Source organism: Girardinichthys multiradiatus, chromosome 8, assembly GCF_021462225.1.
Source record: "Girardinichthys multiradiatus isolate DD_20200921_A chromosome 8, DD_fGirMul_XY1, whole genome shotgun sequence".
NCBI lineage: Eukaryota > Metazoa > Chordata > Actinopteri > Cyprinodontiformes > Goodeidae > Girardinichthys > Girardinichthys multiradiatus.
The window spans coordinates 28283255-28310775 of record NC_061801.1 but is presented as its reverse complement, the minus strand read 5'-3'; the positions used below and the strand labels follow the sequence as shown (position 1 = coordinate 28310775).

At 40.1% G+C, this 27521-nt stretch overlaps 1 protein-coding gene across 1 annotated transcript in view; it reads left to right on the top strand.

Annotated features, from left to right (window-relative positions):
- Positions 1-27521, top strand: part of bcr (BCR activator of RhoGEF and GTPase) — a 114595-nt gene extending 87074 nt beyond the window's left edge. The window contains exons 10-23 of the mRNA XM_047372802.1: positions 85-250; positions 353-472; positions 6163-6238; positions 6450-6554; positions 6773-6847; positions 7070-7167; positions 10142-10273; positions 12109-12168; positions 12332-12441; positions 13971-14110; positions 14378-14512; positions 14683-14788; positions 17377-17539; positions 22004-27521. Of these exons, the coding sequence (XP_047228758.1) occupies positions 85-250; positions 353-472; positions 6163-6238; positions 6450-6554; positions 6773-6847; positions 7070-7167; positions 10142-10273; positions 12109-12168; positions 12332-12441; positions 13971-14110; positions 14378-14512; positions 14683-14788; positions 17377-17539; positions 22004-22093 (1576 nt within the window). The 3' untranslated portion in view covers positions 22094-27521. The remainder of the gene's footprint in view (positions 1-84; positions 251-352; positions 473-6162; positions 6239-6449; positions 6555-6772; positions 6848-7069; positions 7168-10141; positions 10274-12108; positions 12169-12331; positions 12442-13970; positions 14111-14377; positions 14513-14682; positions 14789-17376; positions 17540-22003) is intronic.

The window sequence follows — 27521 nt, the reverse complement described above, 5'->3', positions numbered from 1 at the left end:
AGCCTACTTTGCATTAGTCTGTTTTTACTTTATTTAAATTTTTCTGTGTGCTTTCTAATTTTCCCCGTTCTGATCCTAATGCAGTAAAAACCAACAGTACGACTGCAAGTGGTACATCCCCCTGACCGAGCTGACCTTTCAAGGTCCCGAAGAAATGGAGCCCCTCACCATTCCCCAAGTCCCTGACGAAGAGCTGGATGCCATTAAGGTCAAGATCTCACACCTCCGCAGTGAGATCCAGAGGGAGAAGGTACGTTGGATGGGCACATTCCCAGATACAGATGATAGGAAGTTGTTTTTTTTTCAATGAGAACCTGATTTTCTATAAAGCATTCTATTCTTTTTATTTCAGAGAGCCAACAAGGGTTCAAAAGTAATCGACCGACTCCGGAAAAAACTGTCGGAGCAGGAGTCCTTGCTGCTGCTAACGTCTCCCAGCATGCCCCTCAGATTGTTCAACAAGAATGGAAAGGTGATGATGCAACCATTATAATAATTTGCTCAGTTTCTTTTTTCTTCCCTACATTGTTCTATTTTTTATTTAACCGTTGTCTGCCTGAATTGATTAAGTCATTCCCTAAGATAAACTATTGTCTAGCCCTTTGCCAGGCTTCTTGTATCTCATAACGTTTGCTAATGAACAGCATGACCACATAGTGTTGTGGAAAAACCATTGGCTCCCGTAGAGATTTCCTTTTTTGTCATGCTTAAGTGTGTCAGATCTTAAAACACATTTCAATATCAGACAAAGCCACCATGAGTAAATATAAAAGGAAGTTTTCAAACAATGATTTCATTCATCATTCAAGGTTGTAACACCCTTGGTCAAAAAGTGGGTGTGTATGGCTTGTTTATGGTCATGCCACAGCATCTCAATTGGATTTATTTCTGGACTTTGATTAGACCACTCTAAAACCTGTCCTGCCACCTATCCCAAGTGCACTTGAGCTTCATGTCACAAACTGATGATTGGACATTCTTCTTCAAGGTTTTCTGATAGAGACCAGAGTTATTGGTTCCTTCAATTATGTCTATTTTAGTTATGGCATGTTTAACAGGAAGCATGATAATCTTTTTCTGAAAGGCTCCTATCTTTACAGCAGATGAAAGGGGATGCACAACTTCCAAAACCTTTCTTTTTTGTTTTCTTGCTGGTTTTGTTACCATGAATGCCAGTTTTGCCCTGTCTCTTTCTTATGGTTGTATCGTGAACACTGATGTTACCTGAGGCAAGTGAGGTCTGCAGTACTTTATATGTTGTTCTGAGTTCTTTTGTGACTGCCTGGATGAGTCATTGATGTGCTCTGGTAGTTCCCAGCCTCTTCTGAAAAAGTTCCCCTCTGTTGCATGTTTTCTCCATTTGTAGATAATGGCCTATACAGGTCCTTCTCAAAATATTAGCATATTGTGATAAAGTTAATTATTTTCCATAATGTAATGATGAAAATTTAACATTCATATATTTTAGATTCATTGCACACTAACTGAAATATTTCAGGTCTTTTATTGTCTTAATACGGATGATTTTGGCATACAGCTCATGAAAACCCAAATTTCCTATCTCACAAAATTAGCATATCATTAAAAGGGTCTCTAAACGAGCTATGAACCTAATCATCTGAATCAACAAGTTAACTCTAAACACCTGCAAAAGATTCCTGAGGCCTTTAAAACTCCCAGCCTGGTTCATCACTCAAAACCCCAATCATGGGTAAGACTGCCGACCTGACTGCTGTCCAGAAGGCCACTATTGACACCCTCAAGCAAGAGGGTAAGACACAGAAAGAAATTTCTGAACGAATAGGCTGTTCCCAGAGTGCTGTATCAAGGCACCTCAGTGGGAAGTCTGTGGGAAGGAAAAAGTGTGGCAGAAAACGCTGCACAACGAGAAGAGGTGACCGGACCCTGAGGAAGATTGTGGAGAAGGGCCGATTCTAGACCTTGGGGGACCTGCGGAAGCAGTGGACTGAGTCTGGAGTAGAAACATCCAGAGCCAGCGTGCACAGGTGTGTGCAAGAAATGGGCGACAGGTGCCGCATTCCCCAGACCTGGGCTACAGAGAAGCAGCACTGGACTGTTGCTCAGTGGTCCAAAGTACTTTTTTCGGATGAAAGCAAATTCTGCATGTCATTCGGAAATCAAGGTGCCAGAGTCTGGAGGAAGACTGGGGAGAAGGAAATGCCAAAATGCCAGAAGTCCAGTGTCAAGTACCCACAGTCAGTGATGGTCTGGGCTGCCGTGTCAGCTGCTGGTGTTGGTCCACTGTGTTTTATCAAGGGCAGGGTCAATGCAGAATCAGAATCAGAATCAGAATCAGAAAAGCTTTATTGCCAAGTACGTTTTTGGACATACAAGGAATTTGTTTTGGCATAGTCGGTGCAATACAGTACAAATTAAACAGTACAAACATATCTACAATATAATATAAATATAAGTGCACAGTTTTAAGTGAGTGAGAGTAAATATAGAGCAGTATAAGATGCAAGAGCAATACAACAGTGCAGATGATCATTGTGCAAGTAAGCAGGAGTCCAAGCTGAGCGTTAATGTAACGCATAGAGTTACAGGTTACAGGTGTCCTGTCAGCAAAAAAAGGGGGGTGTGGGTGAAAGGGAGAGTGTCAGTGTGGTTTCCGGGCTTTGTTAACCAGGCTGGTGGCAGATGGGAAAAAACTGTTCTTGTGGCGTGAGGTTTTGGTCCGGATGGACCGCAGCCTCCTGCCAGAGGGGAGAGTCTCAAAGAGTCTGTGACCGGGGTGGGAGGGATCAGCCAGAATCTTCCCTGCCCGCTTCAGGGTCCTGGAGGTGTACAGTTCCTGGAGCGACAGTAGACTGCAGCCAATCACCTTCTCAGCAGACCGAATGACACGCTGCAGCCTGCCCTTATCCTTGGCTGTAGCAGCGGCGTACCAGATGGTGATGGAGGAGGTGAGGATGGACTCAATGATGGCTGTGTAGAAGTGCACCATCATAGTCTTTGGCAGGTTGAATTTCTTCAGCTGCCGCAGGAAGAACATCCTCTGCTGGGCTTTCTTGATGAGGGAGCTGATGTTTGGCTCTCACTTGAGATCCTGGGAGATGATGGTTCCCAGGAAGCGGAAAGATTCCACAGTGTCAATTGTGGAGTCACAGAGGGTGATGGGGGCAGGTGGGGCTGAGTTCTGCCTGAAGTTCACAACCATCTCCACTGTCTTTAGAGCGTTGAGCTCAAGGCTGTTCTGGCTGCACCAGTCCAACAGATGGTCCACCTCCCATCTGTATGCGGACTCGTCACCATCAGAGATGAGTCCGATCAGGGTGGTGTCGTCCGCAAACTTCAGAAGCTTGACAGACTGGTGACTGGAGGTGCAGCTGTTGGTGTAAAGGGAGAAGAGCAGAGGAGAGAGAACACAGCCTTGGGGGGAACCGGTGCTGATGGTCAGGGAGTCAGAGACGTGCTTCCCCAGCCTCACGCGCTGCTTCCTGTCAGACAGGAAGTCAGTGATCCACCTGCAGGTGGAGTCGGGCACACTCAGCTGGGAGAGCTTCTCCTGTAGCAGAACTGGGACGATGGTGTTGAAGGCAGAGCTGAAATCCACAAACAGGATCCTGGCATAGGTTCCTGTGGAGTCCAGGTGCCGGAGGATGAAGTGAAGGGCTAGGTTGACTGCATCATCTACAGACCTGTTGGCTCTGTAGGCAAACTGCAGGGGGTCAAGGAGGGGGTCGGTGATGTCTTTTAGGTGTGAGAGCACAAGGCGCTCAAAGGACTTCATCACCACAGAGGTCTGGGCGACGGGTCTGAAGTCATTAAGCCCTGTGGTCCTTGGCTTCTTGGGAACAGGGACGATGGTGGAGGACTTGAAGCAGGCTGGCACATGACATGTCTCCAGTGAGGTGTTAAAAATGTCTGTGAAGACTGGAGACAGCTGATCAGCGCAGTGCTTCAGGCTGGCTGGTGAGACAGAATCCGGACCAGCAGCTTTCCGGGGGTTCTGTCTCCTGAAGAGTTTGTTGACGTCCCTCTCCTGGATGGAAAGAGCCGTCCTCGGCGTGGGTAGGGGGCTGGTGGGGGGGAACTTCAGGGTGGGGGTTGGAGGTGCCAAGGCCCCTCTTGAGGTTGGGGAGGTGGGGGTGGTGGATTGTGGCTGCAGCTGTTGGGGGGCGTCGTGGGAGATGGTTGCAGGACTGTCCCTTTGTCTTTCAAAGCGGCAGTAGAACTCGTTCAGGTCGTTGGCGAGGCGTCGGTCGTTGATGGAGTGGGGGGCTTTCGGCTTGTAGTTGGTGATTTGCTTGAGCCCTTTCCAGACAGACGCAGAGTCGTTGGCTGAGAACTGGTTTTGGAGCTTCTCAGAGTACAGTCGTTTGGCCTCTTTCACTGCCTTGCCAAACTTGTACTTGGCCTCTCTGTATATGTCTTTGTCCCCACTCCTGAAGGCCTCTTCCTTATCCATTCTTAACCTTCTGAGTTTGGCTGTGAACCAGGGTTTGTCGTTGTTGTAACTCACCCTGGTGCATGATGGTACACAGCTGTCCTCACAGAAGCTGATGTAGGAAGTCACAGCCTCTGTGTACTCGTCCAGACTGTTGGTAGTAGTCCTGAACACATCCCAGTCTGTACAGCCTAAACACGCCTGGAGATTCTCCACAGCCTCACTGCTCCACTTCCTTGTCGTCCTCACAACAGGTTTGCAGAGCTTAAGTTTCTGCCTGTATGCAGGAATCAGGTGGACCATGATGTGGTCGGATTGGCCCAGTGCAGCACGTGGGACGGCGTGATAAGCGTCTCTGATGGTGGTGTAACAGTGATCCAGAATATTGTCCTCTCTGGTCGGACATTTTATAAACTGTCTGTATTTGGGGAGTTCGTGGGTCAGATTACCTTTGTTAAAGTCACCAGCGACGATAACTAAGGAGTCCGGGTTGGTCCGCTCCACACTCAGTATCTGGTCGGCGAGCATGCGCTGTGCGACCTGCACGTTAGCTTGCGGCGGGATGTAAACACCGACCAGGATGAACGAAGCGAACTCACGGGGGGAATAGAAAGGCTATTCTGCAGCTAGCTATCAGGAGATTTTGGAGCACTTCATGCTTCCATCTGCTGAAAAGCTTTATGGAGATGAAGATTTCATTTTTCAGCACGACCTGGCACCTGCTCACAGTGCCAAAACCACTGGTAAATGGTTTACTGACCATGGTATCACTGTGCTCAATTGGCCTGCCAACTCTCCTGACCTGAACCCCATAGAGAATCTGTGGGATATTTTGAAGAGAACGTTGAGAGACTCAAGACCCAACACTCTGGATGAGCTAAAGGCCGCTATCAAAGCATCCTGGGCCTCCATAAGACCTCAGCAGTGCCACAGGCTGATTGCCTCCATGCCACGCCGCATTGAAGCAGTCATTTCTGCAAAAGGATTCCCAACCAAGTATTGAGTGCATAACTGTACATGATTATTTGAAGGTTGACGTTTTTTGTATTAAAAACACTTTTCTTTTATTGGTCGGATGAAATATGCTAATTTTGTGAGATAGGAAGTTTGGGTTTTCATGAGCTGTATGCCAAAATCATCCGTATTAAGACAATAAAAGACCTGAAATATTTCAGTTAGTGTGCAATTAATCTAAAATATATGAATGTTAAATTTTCATCATTACATTATGGAAAATAATGAACTTTATCACAATATGCTAATATTTTGAGAAGGACCTGTAGATGTCTATGACTTTGAATTTCTTTAGTTTGGGGCATTGAGACATTTTAACCTACTTCATGTTGTCACACAGGTCCTATTTAAGTGATTTCATGATTCAAACCTAGGTGTGATGAGTGATTTTTAAGTCAGAAGTAGCACATTTACACAGGGCCAGGTTGATTTGGTTAGATTTGTTTCCCTCAAAGAATGTAAAGAATGAAAAGTGCTTTTTTAGAAAGGTTGTCTTTTTCTGATATTAACATTTATTTGATCTAAAACATTTAAGTGTAAAAATGCAAAACAGGGCCACATATTTTTTCCCAGCCCTCAAAATTGTCTTATGTAAATATTTAGCGTTTTTTGGTGTTCTCCAGTTAACGCTCTGTGTGTGTGTGTGTGTGTGTGTGTGTGTGTGTGTGTGTGTGTGTGTGTGTGCGTGTGTGTGTGTGTGTGTGTGTGTGTGTGTGTGTGTGTGTTTATGTTTTCAGAGTTACAGCTTCCTGATTTCTTCTGACTATGAACGTTCAGATTGGAGGGAGATTATCAGGGAACAGCAGCAGAAATGTGAGTCTTGCAGAAATGTCATTCCAGGCATGTCCTGTCTGATCCAATTAAAGGAAAAGATAAGCTTTCCACATCACAATGTGCAATTAATGTCTGATTAGTGAATACTGCCTTTTCAGCATGGCCTAATAAAACACCACTCACATTCCAATATAATAATTTTTTTTTTATATTCATTGTCATTTACATAAACTTCCTCTTTGTCCTCAAGGTGTTAAAACGCCCTCACTGACGTCCATGGAGCTGCAAATATTGACCAGCTCCTGTCTCAAACTCCAAACTGTCCATAGCATTCCACTTAGTTTGAACAAAGAAGGTAGGCTCCTTCTATTTGTACCTAAAAGTAGAGTTTATTTGTGCATCAAGAATGAAACTAATACAAAGGCAGCTTTAAACTACAAGTTCTCCACAATCCAGAGTTGCTGTTTCTCTTCCCTTCTGCCTGAATCGACTCCAGAACAAACAGGGATGTGCATGCTTTGCTAATCTGCCCCCGCTGACATCCTTTTCCATTCTCTATGCTGTTTTTTTCAGAGGACGAATCCTCCGGTCTCTACGGGTTTCTGAATGTAATCGTTCACTCTGCCTCTGGCCTCAAACAGAGTTTAAGTGAGTCACTCAACTTGAGTCTTTATGCAGTTAACAGAATATAGGGCAATATTTATCGCTAATAAAGCATAGCTTTAATGTTGCCGTGCAAAGAACACCAAATATTCCTATTATTTTACAGTATTTTGTGTGTAAAAAAAAAAAATCTAACCAGTTACCATGCTAACTGAACGTTCTCTTTTTTTATATGTGATTTCCTCACCCTCATCTTCTTTCTGTCAGATCTCTACTGCACATTGGAGGTGGACTCATTTGGCTTCTTTTTAAATAAAGCAAAGACGAGAGTTTACCGATACACCACTGAACCCAAATGGAATGAGGTAAAAGAACAAAAGTCCTCTAATCCAGAACAAATGAGCCGCAAACCCACAATATATCCTCTCTAGTCTCATTTTAATATAGCAGAATTTTATGAAAATACCCAGTATTAAAAAACCATCTGTTTTTCTTTTACTCAGCAGTACCCCACTTAAAATATTTTCTCTTACTTGTGTGATTTATGCTGCTTGTCATATGTGTGGCATCTGCTCTTTTAATCAGTTAGTGGTCTGTTTCTCAGTAGTGAAAAGATGTCTATCGAAACCCACCAGAAAGTAGCATCTGCAACCCACAAACACGTAGGAAAAATACACTGAGGCACTTAGTTATTACTGCATACAGGTCCTTCTCAAAATATTAGCATATTGTGATAAAGTTCATTATTTTCCATAATGTCATGATGAAAATTTAACATTCATATATTTTAGATTCATTGCACACTATCTGAAATATTTCAGGTCTTTTATTGTCTTAATATGGATGATTTTGGCATACAGCTTATGAAAACCCAAAATTCCTATCTCACAAAATTAGCATATCATTAAAAGGGTCTCTAAACGAGCTATGAACCTAATCATCTGAATCAACGAGTTAACTCTAAACACCTGCAAAAGATTCCTGAGGCCTTTAAAACTCCCAGCCTGGTTTATCACTCAAAACCCCAATCATGGGTAAGACTGCCGACCTGACTGCTGTCCAGAAGGCCACTATTGACACCCTCAAGCAAGAGGGTAAGACACAGAAAGAAATTTCTGAACGAATAGGCTGTTCCCAGAGTGCTGTATCAAGGCACCTCAGTGGGAAGTCTGTGGGAAGGAAAAAGTGTGGCAGAAAACGCTGCACAACGAGAAGAGGTGACCGGACCCTGAGGAAGATTGTGGAGAAGGGCCGATTCCTGACCTTGGAGGACCTGCGGAAGCAGTGGACTGAGTCTGGAGTAGAAACATCCAGAGCCACCGTGCACAGGCGTGTGCAGGAAATGGGCTACAGGTGCCGCATTCCCCAGACCTGGGCTACAGAGAAGCAGCACTGGACTGTTGCTCAGTGGTCCAAAGTACTTTTTTCGGATGAAAGCAAATTCTGCATGTCATTCGGAAATCAAGGTGCCAGAGTCTGGAGGAAGACTGGGGAGAAGGAAATGCCAAAATGCCAGAAGTCCAGTGTCAAGTACCCACAGTCAGTGATGGTCTGGGGTGCCGTGTCAGCTGCTGGTGTTGGTCCACTGTGTTTTATCAAGGGCAGGGTCAATGCAGCTAGCTATCAGGAGATTTTGGAGCACTTCATGCTTCCATCTGCTGAAAAGCTTTATGGAGATGAAGATTTCATTTTTCAGCACGACCTGGCACCTGCTCACAGTGCCAAAACCACTGGTAAATGGTTTACTGACCATGGTATCACTGTGCTCAATTGGCCTGCCAACTCTCCTGACCTGAACCCCATAGAGAATCTGTGGGATATTGTGAAGAGAACGTTGAGAGACTCAAGACCCAACACTCTGGATGAGCTAAAGGCCGCTATCGAAGCATCCTGGGCCTCCATAAGACCTCAGCAGTGCCACAGGCTGATTGCCTCCATGCCACGCCGCATTGAAGCAGTCATTTCTGCCAAAGGATTCCCGACCAAGTATTGAGTGCATAACTGTACATGATTATTTGAAGGTTGACGTTTTTTGTATTAAAAACACTTTTCCTTTATTGGTCGGATGAAATATGCTAATTGTGTGAGACAGGAATTTTGGGTTTTCATGAGCTGTATGCCAAAATCATCCGTATTAAGACAATAAAAGACCTGAAATATTTCAGTTAGTGTGCAATGAATCTAAAATATATGAATGTTAAATTTTCATCATTACATTATGGAAAATAATGAACTTTATCACAATATGCTAATATTTTGAGAAGGACCTGTACAAGCTGCTGGAGACAGCACCTCCACAGTTATTGGCACCACTGGTAAACATTTATAAAAAGCCCTAAAATCTAACTTTTATAACTATTTGAGTACATTTATTCAGTGGGTGAAAATAATCCCACATAAGAAATAATTGTTTTCATCAAAATCACTTATGAAGCAGTTATTTTCACACTACTAAAAGCTTTAAAATAAAAGTCACTGAAACTTTTTTTATGTATGATTTACTTTTTCATGTTTATGAGAATGTGTCCATTTTAATAAGTAATGAAAAGGTTCCTGTTTTCCTGGGGTCAAAATATGACGTGAAACATTGGGCTATTGCTCTTTGCCACTCTTCAAAATAGAAAAGACAAGAGAACATGCCATTTAGTTGAGGCAAATACCTGTTGCTCTTCCTGAGTCAAGAAGTAGCTACAGGAAAATAATATGATCATTTTGTAAAACAAAAATGTATTTACCCTTTTAGGGTTGAAGTAGACATTTTCTCCAATTTAATGACTTCCAAATTTGGACATGCATGTGCAACAGCTTCTTTGCTGTTCTCAAATATTATAGTGCATATATATAACTACCTTCAAAATGCAATCTCATTTGCAAAACCACTTATGTGCATAGTTTTAATAGTCCTTCCTTATTCCTTTATATTTTCCAAGCACTTAGACTTTGTTGTATGTTTAATGGTTGCAACTCCAGCATATAAAATAGGACCTAGGACTGCAGACAATCCAAAGAGATTGTGCAAAGTGTGTGTGCACTTATGAAGCCACAGTTGAATGAGGTAAAAAGTGTTTAGAAATAAAACAACATCCTCTTTGAGAATTCTGCTTAACAAAGTGGAAATAATATGAACTAATGAGGATCTGCAGCACGCGATAATTCACATCTGTCCAAAAGCCAAATGAACCGACACAGTGTGGATCTCAAAACAATGTGCAAACCATATGTAGAGCATTCCTTTACATAATAGCAATTAATGTTGATCAGCTGTGTGCTGTTATGGGATGATCTTTGCAAATTTCTCATTGTTCCCTCTTTCATTAAAAAATTTATTTTTGCCCAAAGGAGTTTGAGATCGAGCTGGAGGGCTCTCAGACCCTGAGGTTGCTCTGCTACGAGAAGAGCTACAACAGGACCAAGCTGAACAAAGAAGATGCAGACAGCACAGATCGCATCATTGGAAAAGGACAGATCCTGGTATGACATGACGTCACCCCCCAATACTATCAGCAGACTCACCAAGACTTAGTATTGATTGGGAGTTATGTCACCTCTTCAGCTGCAAACCATGAAATGCACATTGATTTGACAGTGGTTCACGATGTAGAAAGATGATTATTAGTGTGTTATTGCAATAGGTAGCCCAACCTGAACAGCAAATAACAGATGTGCCTGTCAGTTCAACAATTATTTACTCTCAGGATTAATTTTTTTGACAGACAGACAAAAGCTTCCATTTTCTACCTCTTATATATTGTTGTGCTGACAGGTCTAGCTGGCAGAAACTCTGATGACCGACATTATCTTGACATTGCAGTCAGATTTAATGAGAGGTTGCCAAGAGAACACCAGCCTGAAGTTATTAATGTAAATTAGCAAACAGAAAGATAAAAAATTATTATTATTCCTTTTTACTGCCAGCAAAATAAATAAATAATAAAAGGCTCACTCAGAGCAGAGCAGGTTTCTTTCTGTTTGCCAGGTAAAAACTGTTTTAATCTGAACTGTCTGTACCCTGTTTGGGTTGGTCAAACTGCAGCAGAACAGTCTGCTTACTTGTTGTCTCACAAACGTAGTCCTATGCTCCCCCTAGTGGTCAGTTAATAATACTGAGACTTGATCCTTTCTTAATGGGATGATGTCATTGAAAACCAGCTGCCAGAGAGATGGAAATGATGCTTAACAGGATTTTCACAAATCTCACTAAGGAGGGAAGGATGTCTCTTTTATTTGACAAAGTGATTTAGTTTTGTCACTGTCATCTATTTGTGGTTCAAGTTGTTTACTTGTTAAAACTACAGTTATTTGCTGGCAGAGAATTCCTGGTTTTCTTTGTCTGCTACAAAAAAAATCAAGAACAATGAAAAGCCTGTCAGTTTGTTCAGAACAGTACAGATAATTATCATGCAACAAGTTGCATCCATCTATCTGTTCATTATCCATCCGTCTTTCGATCCATCCATCCATCCATCCTTCAATCCACTCTTTATCTTTTTGGCAACTGTTCATCTTCTTTTATGTGTGTTTGTTTTACATCCTAGATTTATAGGAATATTGTAGATGTTAAAAAAGCTCAGGCCCACTAAATGCCATAGTCAAAATATGCTTTTTAAATGGAGCAAATTGAAACTGAAACCCTAAAACGTTTAGACAGAAAAAGCAGCTCTCTTTGTAAATGAAATGTAATTCTTTATAATCAAATTGCTCAAACAAAACACAATCTCAGCCATACAAGATTCATTTATGTGAAACGTGATCTGACTTTGCCTGCAACCAGAAGGGGTTTAGGCTACATCAACATACAGTATTCTGTATCTCTGTTCATATGCTGCATCATGTGAGTTTCTACTGTTCCCAGGTGGCTTCTCAAATCTGTGTGTATTTGGTCGTGAATTTAGTAAATCATATTCGTTAATCTTATATCTGGAAAATACTGTAAAAGAAGGATATCTTCGTAATCCATGAAACTGGTCTGCTGGAGAGGGTCGAATTTTTCAGTTCCTAACTGACCTGAACAGAAGAACAAGAGTGTTTAAACTGAAAGAAACTATCTGACAAAACACTAAAAAAAAGGGAGAAATGCATAGTACTGTTCTTATATAATGATGTAGGGATATAAGGGTAGGATTTGGATTAGGTTTAAAGTTGAATTTCATTTTAAATGATCTCAAAGGATCAACTGCATTTTGACTTTTCCTTTTCTTCCCAAACCTTGTGTTCTCTAGTGTATGTTATCAAAAATGTAAATCTAACAAATGAAACAAACCGTTTATCTGGTATTGAAAGTTGCCTGTTTTTATTATTCCTTTCAGCTCGACCCTCAAATTCTTCAAGGCAAAGACTGGCAGAGAACAGTTATTCCCATGAATGGGGTGAGTTTGTCAAATTTTTTACTCTCCTCCAACCCCTCTCCTCTGAATTTTATTATGTTTGGACATTTTAAAAAATCTAACTCTTTAACAGTGCAAAATATGACCTTTATGGCAGTTTCTATTTTATAAACTTGTTTGAACTTTAACTTTTTTTCCATGTCAGATTGAAGTGAAACTCTCTATGAAGTTCACCAGCAGAGAGTTCAGCCTGAAAAGGATGCCCTCAGAGAAACCCATGGGCGTGTTTGGAGTTAAAATCTCCACAGTGACCAAGTGAGTGAACATTAAAATACAGGAAAAACTAGAGTAAATACATACAAAAATACATAAAAAGCAGCCAGTTCTGCTGTGAAACAACAAGCATTTGTACTATACTGTGGTATTCCTCTTGGTATACCTCTGGGCTTAGTTGTTGGCCTCCTTTTTTTTCTGTGCAACTCAAGTACTAGTTTTGTCTTTAACTATCAATTTCTCACAGTGTAACCCTACTGGTTAACTGTTTCTCCTTTGATTTGACTGCACACTGATCGTGTTAAGGTTTCCTAGCCAACACCTTAATTTGGACTGTTAATTGTCCTCGAAGTGAGGCCAGTGGCTCATTGTATAGGACATTATGTCAGTCTCTAACCAGTATTAAGAAATCCACATTAAGTCTAGTATAATTGAATAAGTGCCTGTCTTATTTTCAATGTTCATCAGAACTCTAGATATCACAGATATTAATAATAAAAAGGTTGTTTTTTGGTACATCAGAAATGCCATGGTTAGTACTGTTGCCTTGCAGCAAGAATGTCCCAGGTTCAACACCCAGCCAGAGTTCTTTCTGCATGGAGCTTGCATGTTCTCCCCGTGCATGCATGGGTTCTCTCTGGGTACTCCGGCTTCCTCCCACAGTCCAAAAATATGGCTGTTAGGTTAATTGTTCTCTCTAAATTGCCCTTAGGTTTTAATGGGTGTGTGCCTGTGTGTCTCTGTGTTGCCCTTCAATGGACTGGCAACCTGTCCAAGGTGTACCCCGCCTCTCGCCCGTAGACTGCTGGAGATAGGCACCAGCTCCCCCGTGACCCACTATGGAAGAAACGGGTATAGAAAATGGATTGATGGATGGATGGACTGTATATGACTATATAATCTGTTCGTGGAATAATGGATGCCTGTTGCTGAGCATGGCAAATTAATATCAGTCAGTTGACTGATGCAAGTAGCAAACTAAATGAGAGATTTTCCAGTGTCACTAAACAGTCTGGAAAAGTATGAACATTTATTTTGTTAAAATGGAGTTCTTCATTCCACAGTCACTATATACTTGCTCAGTATGAGAGATTGCTTCAAAGCTAAGGACACCATGCAATTGATGGTCCACTGTACAGCTAGTTCAAAAGGAGCAATTGCTGCATAAATACTTCCAGACTTTACTCAATATCCCATTACATATCCTTCTATCTGTCCATCCAGTGATCTGTCCATTAATACATTGTCTGTCCATCTGTTCGTCTTTCCACCATCTATCCATCCATCCAACCATCCATCCCAAATATTAATAATGAACTTTTTTATTTATACATTAAAACGATCTAAAATAGGACTGAAAACTCTGGATATTTGAGTCTGGAAACATTTTGAAATTAAAAATATATAGGAACCTTCACCTTCTTAACACCAATGAAACATAAAGTTCAAGAATAGAAAAGAAGGTGAGTTGGAAGTAAATTATTTGGCATAGTTATCAAAACAATGCCAAACTAGTAAACTAGTATACATATTTTTCTTCATCATGCATGTTTGGTTTTTTCCTGATCCAGACGGGAACGCTCCAAGGTGCCCTACATTGTCCGTCAGTGCCTAGAAGAGATAGAGAGGAGAGGCATGGAGGAGGTGGGAATATACCGTGTATCAGGGGTGGCCACAGATATTCAGGCTCTGAAGACCGCTTTTGACACCAGTAAGTCCTACATTAATCCATGTCCTATTTAGATTGGCAAAAGTTTTAATGACCTGTATTTTTTTACTGTAGTGCTGGCGTTAAGCACGAAGATGTGCCAAAACCTTTAAAGGAGTATGATAAACCAAAAGGTGTTGATTGCACAAGCTAAATCTAATCTTGTATTTGCATTTATTTGTTACTATTTTATTCTTGAGTTATTTCCTAGGCTGTGTGCTGCTATGCATTTCCTCCAACCTTTACTCATTTCTTGTCTTCCTCTTGCAGATAACAAAGATGTGTCTGTTATGATGAGCGAGATGGACGTTAATGCCATCGCTGGAACCCTGAAGCTATATTTCAGAGAGCTGCCCGAGCCCCTCTTCACTGATGAACTCTACCCTAATTTTGCTGGCGGCATCAGTAAGTCACATACCAATGCTTCTAATTTATTTCAGTATCACTGTTAAACTGAACTGTTTCAAAGCAGTTATCACACATTGCTCGTCCTAAAATTGTGCTTTGTAAGAATTCACGCAATAAGTGAAATGATCACATGAATTGTTGTATTGTCTTTCTTTGCTTCTGTGCAGCCCTCACTGATAGTGTTGCTAAAGAGAGCTGTATGCTGAACTTGCTGCTGTCACTGCCAGAACCCAACCTGGTCACATTCCTTTTCCTTCTGGATCACCTCAAGAGGTATAAATGACAACACCTAGATGAAATTTAGACCTAAAGCTTCACAGAGAAGGACAAAACAAATAAAAAAAAAACAAGTTATGTCCTTAGAGTTCAAACAGATTTTAATTTAATTATTCTGTCATGTTTAAAACTTTATTTTGTATTCACTTTAAGGTTTTTTTTCCCACATTTTAAATGCATTTATTTCAGTAAGATGGCTAATTACATTGTTGTTTTAAAACAAAGTAGGTGTATTAGTAATTAAATAGATGCAATCATGGACCCGTTATAAAGAGTTGATTTGCTGCCATGTTGATTGGATCTTTGCGCTGCTGAAAGACAGAGTGGTGAGCAATTTTCAGTTTTGTAGCAGAGGCCAGCAGATTTTCTTTATTTAACTAGGTTCCCAGGGACTTTGCAAAACAAAACAGGCCCACAGCATCACAGGTTCTCTGCCATACTTAACAGTGGTAATTATGTGCTTTATGCCACACCCACCTGGGGTATTTTTTTGCTGAAAAGCTCAATGTTAGTCTCCTCTGACCAAAGCACATGATTCCACTTAAAGTCCTAGGAGCATTAAGCAAAGTGTTTACGTTTGTTTTTGTAGAACAGAAACGTATTTCCTGGGATGCCTCATAGATGACCATTTGCCCTATGGATGGCCAATTATTGTAGTTAAGGGCACTTAGGGACGTGCTGCAGTTCTCTAACTGTGAGCCTTGAAACTTTTTTTAACCTACCTTACTATACACCTCTTTGTGCATGGTGACTAGATAAACTTAGCCTCTCGCCTAGCCTTTTGTCAGTTTTAGTTCTAAACTCTTTAGTTAGTGCTCTGACTGTAGATATTGGTGACTAGCATTTTGCTTGTAACCACTTCCTGATTTAAGATCAACACACATCTGTTTACTTGAATGGCATGGTTTCTTGTCTTTTCCATATTACACAGCGACTAACAGAAATAGGTCATGTCATATTTGTAAATCAGAGAAATAGGAAATTATGAATCACTAATAAAAATTTCTAAGACACTCTGATGAACTTAAAAAGTAAAGTATAGCTTCACAAATACTTCAGTTATATTTCAACGTATGTGGCACTGGTAATTTTGTGATTAAAAAAAAGAAAAAGGTAAATTAGTTCTTAACATTTTTTCCTGCAGTGTTTTCAGGGGGGAATGAACTACCACAATAAAACCTGAATTGAAAAGTTGTTAACTTATCTTTACCGAGAGCACCAATAAGGGTAAAAGCAACATATTCATTTTAACAGTGAAATGTTTTTTACCTTCACAGTCATCACGGAGAGTAAATGAAGATATTGACAACTTGAGGACTAGAGGTGAAAACTGGTTCACCATAGCATTGTGAACCTTTTGTGCTGCAGAGCATCTGTTGTTTTTTCTTCTAAATGTGTCATTTCACTACCAACAAAACATCTGCTGTTCTAACCTTTAGCATTTCTAACAATCATAATTTAAAAAAAAAGACAAGCAAAAAAAAAAAAGCACATTAAGGGGCCCTCTTTTTGGACCCTTTATTTTTTTCATGATACAGCGTTTCTCAAACTTTGTATAATAAGCTACACCTCAGTAAATACTAAGACTTCCAAGTAGCACCAAACTGTCATTTTAAAAATGCAATAAAATGTTTGGCTAAAGCTTAGAAGTCAAAATTTCCAAGGTGAAAAAGTCAAAATTCAAAGTAATCTTGACATTAAAATTCTTTAGGGCTGCTCCATTTTAAAAATGTTGATAGTTGCCGTATCTGTTTGTGAACACCTTATTCTAGTATTTTAGTAAACAAAATGCAAATATATAAACCTTTATTAGCAAGTAGGCCTATTGCTAACAGCAATATTTAGCTTGACAGTTAGCATATTCTACTAGTTTTACAACTCTCTACTGAGATGGTGAAGTTGGGTTTTGATGTCTTTAACAGATCCCTGTTCTGACTTCGGAGGTAAATAAGTATCCACCAAAGATGTAAACTCAGGCCTGCAGTGGTATTAAATTTGGCCTGTAAGATAAGTCCAAATATCTCCTGGAGCTGGCCCGCCAGGAGACAGTGCGTGCATTACTAAAAGTCCCAAAATGCTCTGCTGGTGCCCCAGATGTGTGTTTTACTTGACAAGTGATTTCATGTGTGCTTCAAGTATTAAGCTTAGCTTGTTCTGGATTCAATGTTTAATTAGGCAAAGCCATTGTTTCCATATGAAAAGGTTTATCATTATATCTGAAGAGAAGGAAAAAAGTTTTTTAATTAATATCAAGGCTGGGCTGCAACCTTATCTAAGTGTTTAATTTTGGCCCACTGTGTGTTTGAGTTTGAAACCCTTGTATTAGACCTGGTTCCTGGTTCACCGATTTCTACTTCAGTTTAAACTTTCTCAAAGCTCTACTGTAGTTCTCCTTTGAGTAGTTTCCGTTTGAAGCAAACATCAATGTACTTTAACAAGTCATCCTTTCGGCTATTGATCAGTTTTATATTTACCTTGTAAATGGTTGGGAACAACACCTTTGTCTGAGCACCACTATAGGCAACATTGTACCACAGTTTGAGATGCTTGACACCAATGGCACTTGTCTTTTGTCCTCTCCCCAGGGTGGCAGAAAAGGAAAGCATCAACAAGATGTCTTTGCACAATCTGGCAACTGTGTTTGGACCCACTCTGCTCAGGCCGGCGGAGAAGGACAGCAAGATCCCCTCTAACCCCACTCAGCCTATCAGCATGGGGGACAGCTGGTCTCTGGAAGTTATGGCACAAGTGAGCTAAACCCAGCACTACTCTGTCTGCTTCCTGTAATCATTGGAATTTGTCAGAAATAAACAGTGAATGTGGAGTTTGAACAGCAATGCTGTGAAAATATATTTTCTCATTACAGATTTGTGCCGTTTTGATTTTCTTGTGTCACACTGACACATTTCAGTTCCTAAGGAAATTTAATATCAGAAGATAACCTGAGTATATACAAAGTACAGTTTTCAAATGAGAATCTCACTATTTAAAAGAAAAAAAACATTTCGAGCCAGCTTGTGTGAAAATAAAAAATTATCCCTTGTTAAATTATGAATTTTGTTCAGTTTCACTAGCCAAACTCTAACCTGATTACTGCAAGGCCTTTAAAATAAAAAATTGCTTAAATAGAACTGTGGGACAACATTAAATACGCTAAATGTTCTTAAAAAGCAGCACATTATGTCCTGATCTAAAGAAAGTCACAACACAAATGCCCGTCTCACATTTCCCCCAAAACACATCTTAATGATCACCAAGAGTTTTTGGAAAACATTCTGTGGACTAATGGGACAAAACTAGAAAAGTGTACATTCGATTACATCTGTCGTTAAATTCTATTCAATTCAAAAATACTTTATTAATTCCAAAGGGAAATTAAATGTTGTTGTAGCTCATATTATGAAGGTTTCCTCAAAGAGCCGTTGTAGATGCTGATGGCTGTGGGCAGGAAGGATCTCCTGTAGTGCTCCGTCTTACAGCAGATCTGAAGAAGCCTCTGACTGAAGACACTGTTGTTGTAGGACAGTCTCATGAAGAGGATGCTCAGGGTTCTCCATAATGTTCTTCATTTTATGAAGAATCCGTCTTTCCACAATGATCTCCAGAGGTTCCAGAGGAGTCCCCAGAACAGAGGCAGCCTTTTTTATCAGCTTGTTGAGCTTTTTTAAGTCCCTGGCTCTGATGCTGCTTCCCCAGCAGATGATGGTAGAAGAGATCACACTCTCCACTACAGACTTATAGAAGATATGCAGCATCTTGCTGCAAACACCAAAGGACCTAAGCTTCCTCAAGAAGTACAGTCTGCTCTGTCCCTTCTTGTAGATGGCTTCACAGTTGTAGCTCCACTCTAGTCTGTTGTCCAGGTGAACACCGAGGTATTTATACTCCTCCACCACCTCCACTTCTTCTCCCATGATGGAAATAGTTTTTGAAATATCCCTGTTTCTCTTAAAATCTACAATCATCTCCTTTGTTTTAGTCACGTTCAAAATGAGATGATTGTTTCCACACCATGCCACAAAGCGGTCCACCACCTTCCTGTACTCATCTTCTTGTCCATCCCACAACTGCAGAATCATCTGAGTATTTCTGCAGATGACAGGAGTATATCTTGTAATAGAAGTCTGAGGTGTACAGAGTGAAAAGGACTGGTGAGAGTACAGTCCCCTGTGGTGCTCCTATGCTGCTGACTACCTGGTTAGACTCACAACCCTTCAGTCTCACAAACTGTGGTCTGTTTTTCAGGTAGTCTTTGATCCAGGAGATTGTTGAGGCCTCCACCTGAGTCTTCTGGAGTTTCTAACAAAGCAAATAAGGTTGAATTGTGTAAAATGCACTTGAGAAATCAAAGAACATGATCCTCACAGTGCTACTGGCTTTGTCCAGATAGCAGTGGGTTTGTTGAAGCAGGTGTATGACGGCATCTTCAACTCCAACTCCACAGCGATAAGCAAACTGAAGGGGGTCCTGATGGTTTACTGTTTGCTTACTCAGGTGGGCCAACAGGAGTCTCTCTAGGACCTTCATAATGTGGGATGCCAGGTCAACAGGTCTATAGTCATTGAGGACTGATGGGTGAGTTTTCTTTGTTACCGGAACAAGACAGGAGGTCTTCCACAACCTTCTTCTGGGCCAGGCTAAGGTTGAAGAGGTGCTGCAGAATCCCACAGAGCTGCTCTGCACAGGCCTCCAGGACTCTAGGGCTGACATGATCTGGACCTGCAGCCTTATTCCGATTCAGTCTCTCCAGTTGCATCTTCACTTGACTTCTTGAGACACACAGGTGGAAGGGGGAAGCAAAGGGAGCATCAGCATCTTCTGATATGGTTGAAGGCAAACATGTAGAAGCAGAAGGGTCTAAGGCTGAGGTGGAAGATAAAAAATGTGAGGTGTTACTGGACAGCTGTGGGTCCTGTGGGTCAAAGGAGGGTGGGATGTCTGTTTGGCTGTGAGCAGGAGAGGAGGATGCTGAGCTTGTTTCTGAACTGAACCTATTGAAGAATGTGTTCAGTTCATTGGCTCTGTCCAGACCTCCATCGGTCTAATCTTCCTTCTGCATGAAGCCTGTGATCTTCATCCCTGTCCACACATCTCTGATATTGTTTTGCTGGAGCTTGCTCTCCAGCTTCTTCTTGTACACCTCCTTGCTGTCTCTTATCTTGACTTTAAGTTGCTTCTGTATAAACCTCAATAATTCTCTGTCTCCCTCTCTGAAGGCTCTTTTTTTCTTGTTAAGCAGGTCCTTCAGGTCAATGGTGATCCAGAGTGTCTTATTGGGGAAGCATCTCACGGTTCTGGTGGGGATGATGTTATCCACACAGAAGTTTATATAGTCAGTTACACACTCAGTCATGGCAATGATGTCCTCTCCATGTGGCTGGCACAGTGCGTCCCAGTCTGTAGCCTCAAAGCAACCTCGAAGGGCTTCTTCAGCTTCCTGTGACCATTTTCTCACAGTACTCTTTATTACAAGTTGTCTCTGAACAAGGAGCTTATATTTTGAGAAAAACAAGATTGTGATCTGATTTGCCTAGAAGAGGTCTTGCTGTAGAGATGTATGAGTCCTTGACATTTGCATAAAATAAATTCAACGTTTTGTTTTCTCTGGTAGAGCAGCTGACAAACTGTTGAAACGTTGGAAGTGTAGCAGAGAGTGAAGCATGGTTAAAATCACCAGATATTGCCACAAACGCATTAGGATGTTGTGTCTGTAGCTTAGCAACAACTGAGCTGATGGCATCACATGCAGTGTCGGCAACAGCTAAAGGTGGAACGTAAACTGTTGCCAAATTAACACTGGTGAACTCTCTGGGTAAATAATATGGATGAAAACTTACTGCCAAGAGTTCAATATCTGGACTGGAGAGATGACACTTCACAGTTACATGTCCTGGATTACACCATTTGTAGTTCACAAGTACTGTCAATATTCCTCCTTTACATTTGTCGCTCCTCTTTAAATCTCTGTCTGCTCGTATGGTTATAGAAAGCCCGGCAGAGAGACGCTGGAGTTGGGGATATGATCCTGCAGCCATGTCTCAGTAAAACACATAATACTGCATTGCTGGTACTCTGGCTGGGTCCTTTGTAGGGCTTGGAGTTCATCCAACTTGTTTCCCAACGATCTCACATTGCCCATCATAATCAACGGAAGAGATGGTTTGAACTTCCTCCTTCTCTCTCTTCTCTTTGCTCCTGCTCTGCATCCACGACGTCTCCTTCTCAACTCATCAGGGATTTGGGGTTGTAGTTGAAGTATTATTTGAGCTTTTGAGATATTAATCGGCTGCTCCCAGTTGTAAGAAACAACAATAACAAATGTCCAAAAGTAGAAAAGTATTAGGAAAAATACTCCCAGCTGCACAGCATCCGACATTGGAGAGGACAGTCGTCCAAAAAAAATCAACTGTATCCACCACAAGAGGAATTTGAGTTCCCAAAAAAGAATCAATCAGAATGAAAAGTAACAAAGCTACTCCAACCTGGTGCCACTTTAAGCGGCGCAATTCTGGAAAGCACAGCATTTCAAAAAAAGACGATCATACAGACAGACAAACATGATGGTGGTAGAGTGATGACTTCGGGCTGCTATCATTCCTGAGGGCCTAGACTAATTGCCATAAATTCTGCCCTCTTCCACAAAATCCTGCAGGAGAATGTCAGTGTCCTTAACCTCAAATGTGCTTTGATTTTGTGGCATGATAATAATCTGATTATCACACCAGCAAATGTACCTCTAAATGGTTTTAAAAAATAGTTTTGAAGTGTACTGGTCACACCTTGGACTTAAATATAATTAAGATGCTGTGGCAGATCGTTCAAGCATCAAAACCCTCCAGTGTGGCTGAATTGAAACCATTCTGCTCAGAAACGTCGGCCAAAATTCCTCCACAGTGATGCTATAGACTGAATGCCAGTTATCATGAATGCTTGATGGCAGTTGCTGCCAACCAGATTTCAATTACTTTTTCACAAGTTGCTTTGGATATATTTTTTTTCTTAATAAATGAAATCACTATTTGATATGAATGCTTTATGTTTTTACTCAGGTTATCTTTTATTAGATAAATATTGTTTGATGGTCAAAATCATTGAAGTGCAACAAAAAAAAAAGCAAAGACAAAAGAAAAGTGTAAGGGGCAAATGCTTTTTCTTGCCATTGTATCCCAATCCTAAATTCTGACTAACAGCTCTTGTCTCTTGTGCTTTCAGGTCCAGGTCTTGCTGTATTTCCTGCAGCTGGAAACCATTCCTACCCCGGACAGTAAACGACAGAGCATCCTCTTCTCCACAGAAGTGTAGAGCCTACACTCACTCTGTCTGGACTCAGATCAGCAGAGGTGTAAAAAAGGGGGATGGACACTGGCTCAAAGTGAGCCCATTGTAGTGTGTTTTTAAATTGACTTGGAAGGATTGTCTCTACAGAACACAAGAGGGCATCACTAATCTCTTACGCTCAAAGGACTTAAGGTCATGATTATATACATCATTTCCCGGTAGTTAGTATGATTCCTGGTAGGTGTAGTTATTTACCAGGCAATCTGCTTTTGTCACACTTTGCTTTTTTCTTGTCTCATAAATGAAGATGTGCTAAAATTCAGTACGTCTTTCTGGACTTCCGTGTACCTTTACATTGTACTCACGTTTCCATTTATTTTGGACAATCATTAAGTGTTGCAAAATGTATTATTCCGTCTCAAATGCTTTTCCTCGTCCAGTCTCTAACCACGTTTTACATAATCTCTTCGCATTATTTCGGGGTAGCCAAGACATTTTTTGGCATTTTATCACCATTTTTTGAAAGGCACAAGAAGCCAAAACCTGTGATTGTGTTTACGACGTAAACAAACCTGGCTGGAGTTGAAAGCTATGACTTACGAATTAATTACCCTGTGCTTTTTTTCCTATCCCAAAAAAGCTGATTTCCTTTATTTGTCTCATTTGTTTCTTGAGGTAGTCTCCAGTTTAAATGCACAGGAAGCAATATATTTTCTAATGTAGGAATTGTCAAAAAGTTTGTCTTGTTGTAACATAGGACATCTTGCCAAACTGTTTGTTGTTTTTAGGGGAGAAAATGAGGCATGTTCATGTTTGTAATCTTAAAGTTGTATTTTTTTTTTAAAGTTGTTTACTATAATTTATTTTTTGGGGTCCTGGTGGGGTAAGTAGTCTCTTTTTCTTTATGAAAGTAGTAGGATTTAGACTTGATTTCAGGCCTTGCTGTAATGGAGCAAGATTTCAGCCTTGTTTCTAACAATATTCGCCCGCGAATTCTCCATTTAAATATTATTATTGATATTCTAGAGGTAACGTAAGCATTGTAGTCCAATCCTGTATGCTGCTGTGGAAAGGGTCAAGTGTCTTTAACTGCTGGGTGTTCCTTGGCAGATTCCTCTCACCTCCAGAGTCTAGTGTAGACTTTATGCAACAGTCATAATACAGAAAACACATGCAATTCATGTAGGACATTGTGTCTTTTTGTACCATTTAATCTTTGGCGACAAAAGTGCACTCATTGAATATTAAAACTACTGTATACGAATTTAAGTGGCCTGAGAATTTTGTGTTTATGTCCAGTGAAGAGCACATGTTACTCTTTACCTTTCTTGTTATTTTACTGTTTCTACTTTAACATGCAGGCGTGTTTTTATATTTTGTTTGCATTTTTTTGAGTTCTTGTTATGGATGACTTTGGGTTTAGATTTGATCTCTTGATGTCATTAGTTTATTTTTATATATTTTTTTTGTAACATATCTGTTGTCTAGTCATAGAAAACATGAAACATATGATCAGGTTCTGTATACACCGATCAGCCACAATATTGAAACCACCAACTCATTATTGCCATATTTTAGGCTAATATTAGACATTGGGAAAATGTCTGCTATAATGCCTTTTTCGTGAGGCTTTTACAGGCCTGTGCTGGGCCATGATTGCCTGCTACTGGAGGTAAGTGCAATGAGTGACATGGTTCTTGTAGTTTTCAAGTTTTCGGGTGTGGAAAAGTATTGCAAAAAGAAAACGGGGATCTAAAAAAAGCATCTATGTTTCCAGACTCTCTTCTGTATTCAAACTTCTTAAAAGGAAAACTGGGATTTTTAATTACAGAAGCTAAAAGAACTAGTTTTCACATTTAATGTCTGCAACAAGTCCAAATAGCGTCGGGTTACCTTGGTGTCATCTATTTCATCATCAGCCCCCTAGTTTCTAAAATGCTGAGAACCATGCGTGAGCCCTTACTGGTATCCAGGTTTCTAGTTACAATTTCAAACTGCTGAAAATTGTACATTGTACCGTTAATGAGATGCCAGATAAAGTGCTGACGTTTCAGGAGTTTTCTTTGACTGTATGCAGCTTTTAGTATGGCAGCACGGCCCCTCTCACACCTATTTCCTTGTCACTGATGGTGAGCTTGCTGAAAGAAGCTTACAACACTTTACCCCTACTTAGAAGAAAGAGAAATTTGGCTGTCTGGAAATATTTCTAGTTAAAAACTTTGACAAAACAGAATGTCTCCCAACACTGATTTAAAAGTTATATGAAAAGTGTTTTAAAAGTGCAGTTGGCAAGTAACCTGCCAATATAGGCTAGCTTCCAGAGCCGATAGCCTGACTAATTAACCATCTTATATCCACTTATTCTACTGCTTATTGTTGTATTGTATGTAAAGAGCAGAATGGCTAAAGGGTGCGATAGTCTGTTCAATACGCACTTGAACACCACTACGTCTAAGTTTAGAATGTGGTTTGTTTAGAAAATGTAAAATGTTTCAAAATAGCTATAAATGCTGTAGATGCCATATTATATATGTTACACTATTTTAGCAATAGTTGGACTATTTGTCGCCTTTCTGTTTTAAATAAAAGTAATTAGATCAGATTTTGATTTTAAATTTATGTATAAAATCTGAGTATTTTTACTCAGTGTTATAATACTGTGATAATCTCATACAGGCCCCTCCCTGCTGACATCCGATAACACTCAAATAAAGCACAAATTAAGATAATATTTTTAAAAAATTTAACCTGGGAAAACATGTCGCTCGAAAATGGGAAAACTTCGTGAGCCCTCCAGTTAAAGATTGACGTTGATAAATATCAAAATCCCAACGTTGTTACAGAGCTCCAGTGAGAAATCATTGGTGAATCTAAGGTGTTGTGGTTGTCATGTTGTGGTTGACTGTCTATACGAGACTTGATGCTAAAAGAGTTTATTTGTTTTTTTATCCACGATTATCACCATAAATATAGCATATGAGCAACTATGTAAAAGAGAAGCAAGAAATCAGCTCATTTGAATATATAAAACCACTGTTGTTTTTCTCTTAATTTATTCTGTTGGTTTTTCCTGCAGAATTGTGCTTTTCCAGCTTCCAGCCACTATAATTTCACTTAGTTTCACTCACTGTAGCAGGCTCTTTGCCTCATTTAGGATGTGATAATTCCATCATGTTTCTCCTTCAAACAGAGTCCCAGCTGCCTGTACTTATCCAATCCTTTTGTGCCTCAACACTTGCTTTTGTTTACCACCAAAATTTATCTTAACTCTACATGCCAGCTAAAACGCTGGTGGTAAAAAACTTTCATCCTCCTGTTGCCTTTGCTGAGGACAGCCACACATCCTTCATCTACTACTTATAGGCTAAGACAGGACCTTAAAATACAAGCATGGTCTTAGCTTGTTCTGTACAAGAGCATTCCTTCATATGACCTCTGATGCTGTAAGCGAATTAAACTCTGTGCTAAAGTTGGTCTTCTAAGGGCGACACAGTTTTATCTCTTATAATGCCCTTTATGCTGATTTATTTATCCTTCTCGTTTGGTATAAGATGGTCTGTTTGATCTATTTATTTAAGGTAAAATGTCAAATTAATGTTAGAAAACTGTCTTAATATAATGTGGTTTCTCTAGTAAATGAATCTGCTTCTTCTGCTGTGTTTAAAACATTTTGTTCTAACTTTGTCTCAGTATAAGAACCACTAAGTAGGTCTGTCTAACAAAAATATTCACACCCCTTAAACATGTTCACATTTTATCATCTTTTAACTACAAAATTAAGTGTATTTTATTGGGATTTTATGTGGCTCACCAACAGAATGTATTGTATATTTATGAAGTGCAAGGATGAGGATACATGGTTTTCAAACGTTTTATCAAAAAATATTACAAAAAATGTGATGTGCATTTGTATTTACAGTATTTAAAGAACAGCACTTCAGTGCAGTTACAGCTACCATTCTTTTGAAGTATGTCTCTACAAGCTGGCTGAAAATATTGCTCATTTTTCTTATTGGAAGCTCAGACAGATTAAATCGAGAGCATCTACGATCAGTAATTTTTAAGTCTTGCCACAGATTCACAATTGGATTTAGATTTGGACTTTGACTGGGCCGTTCCAACACATGACTATTCTTTGATTTAAACAGTTCCATTGTACTTCTGGCTGTACTTGGGGTTGTTGTCCTGATCGAAAGTGTTCCTCCACCCCATTCTCAAGTTTTTTGCAGCCTCTTAACAGGTTTTCCTCCAGTATTTCCCTCTGTCCAGCTTCCTGGTTCCAGCTGAAAAAAGTATACTCACTAGTTAGTTTTTGGTTTCATCTGAGCACAGCAACTTCTTCCACGTGTTTGTTGTGTTAAGCGGACAGCCATGTCTTGGGAGGTTTAAAGCTGTGCCGTACTCTTTCCGTTTTTAGATGATAAATTCAGCAGTGTCAGATTAAAGGAGTCTAAATGCAAGTGCATGCTTTACTCTTCAGATTTTGATTTGTATAAAAAAATTGAAAACCCCATATCATTTTCTGTCTGTTTGACAAATAAGCACCTCTTTGTGTTGGTCTATCACATAAAACCCCAACAACATACATTGAAGTTTGTTGCCATGATGTGAAGAAATGTAAAAAAAAAAAGAAAAAAGGTATGAATATTTTTTAAAGGTATTGTATCTTTTAACTCTCAGTTCATGCACTGTCAGCTTAGCGTATTTATTTGTTTCGAACAGCAGACTGGCCACTGTGATTGTTTAGCTAGCTCATGTGGATAACCGAATAGAAAGTGCAGGTTCAGGAAATTAAGACCCCTTCTTTTCCATGGACTGTATAATATGTATAATACTAGAGAATACATAATTTGGTTTCCCTTTTATTTATTGCCTTGTTCACTGGATCATTAAGGATCAAGCAGATACACCATTCACCTCTTTGCAAATCCAACCTGTCAGTTTGTGGTAGAGGAGAGTCTTATAATACTCTAAATCTGTATTGTTTTGGTCTGTTTGTTACTGTAACTGCATGTTTTCACCACAGTCTCAGTCCCAGCCGAAATTCTAAAGTTTTTTCTGTGAGTTTGCCTGAAGATATGGTGCACATTGCTTTAAATGTGCATTTATTGGACAAGACCCTGGTATTTGTTGCCATATTATGGCTGATTTTACACAACCTTCTGCTGCCACTTTTCAGAAGTCATGTCACCATTACATTTGCCTACTCTAGGCAATGTTCTAGTATTTTTTTTAAATTGAGGACATAATGTTAAACTCCAAGATGAGACTTGTTGACCAACTATGTCACTTTCTATTTTTGAGTCTTTTTTCCTGTTAACTATTCAATGTTCTGCCTGTAGAACTGTAAAAAGGATTACTGTATTCTGAACGTAAAAACATGTTTGACTGGCATTTGCAGCCTATGTTTGTACGCAAAAACAGTAAATAAAATCTCCTGTATCTACATAGA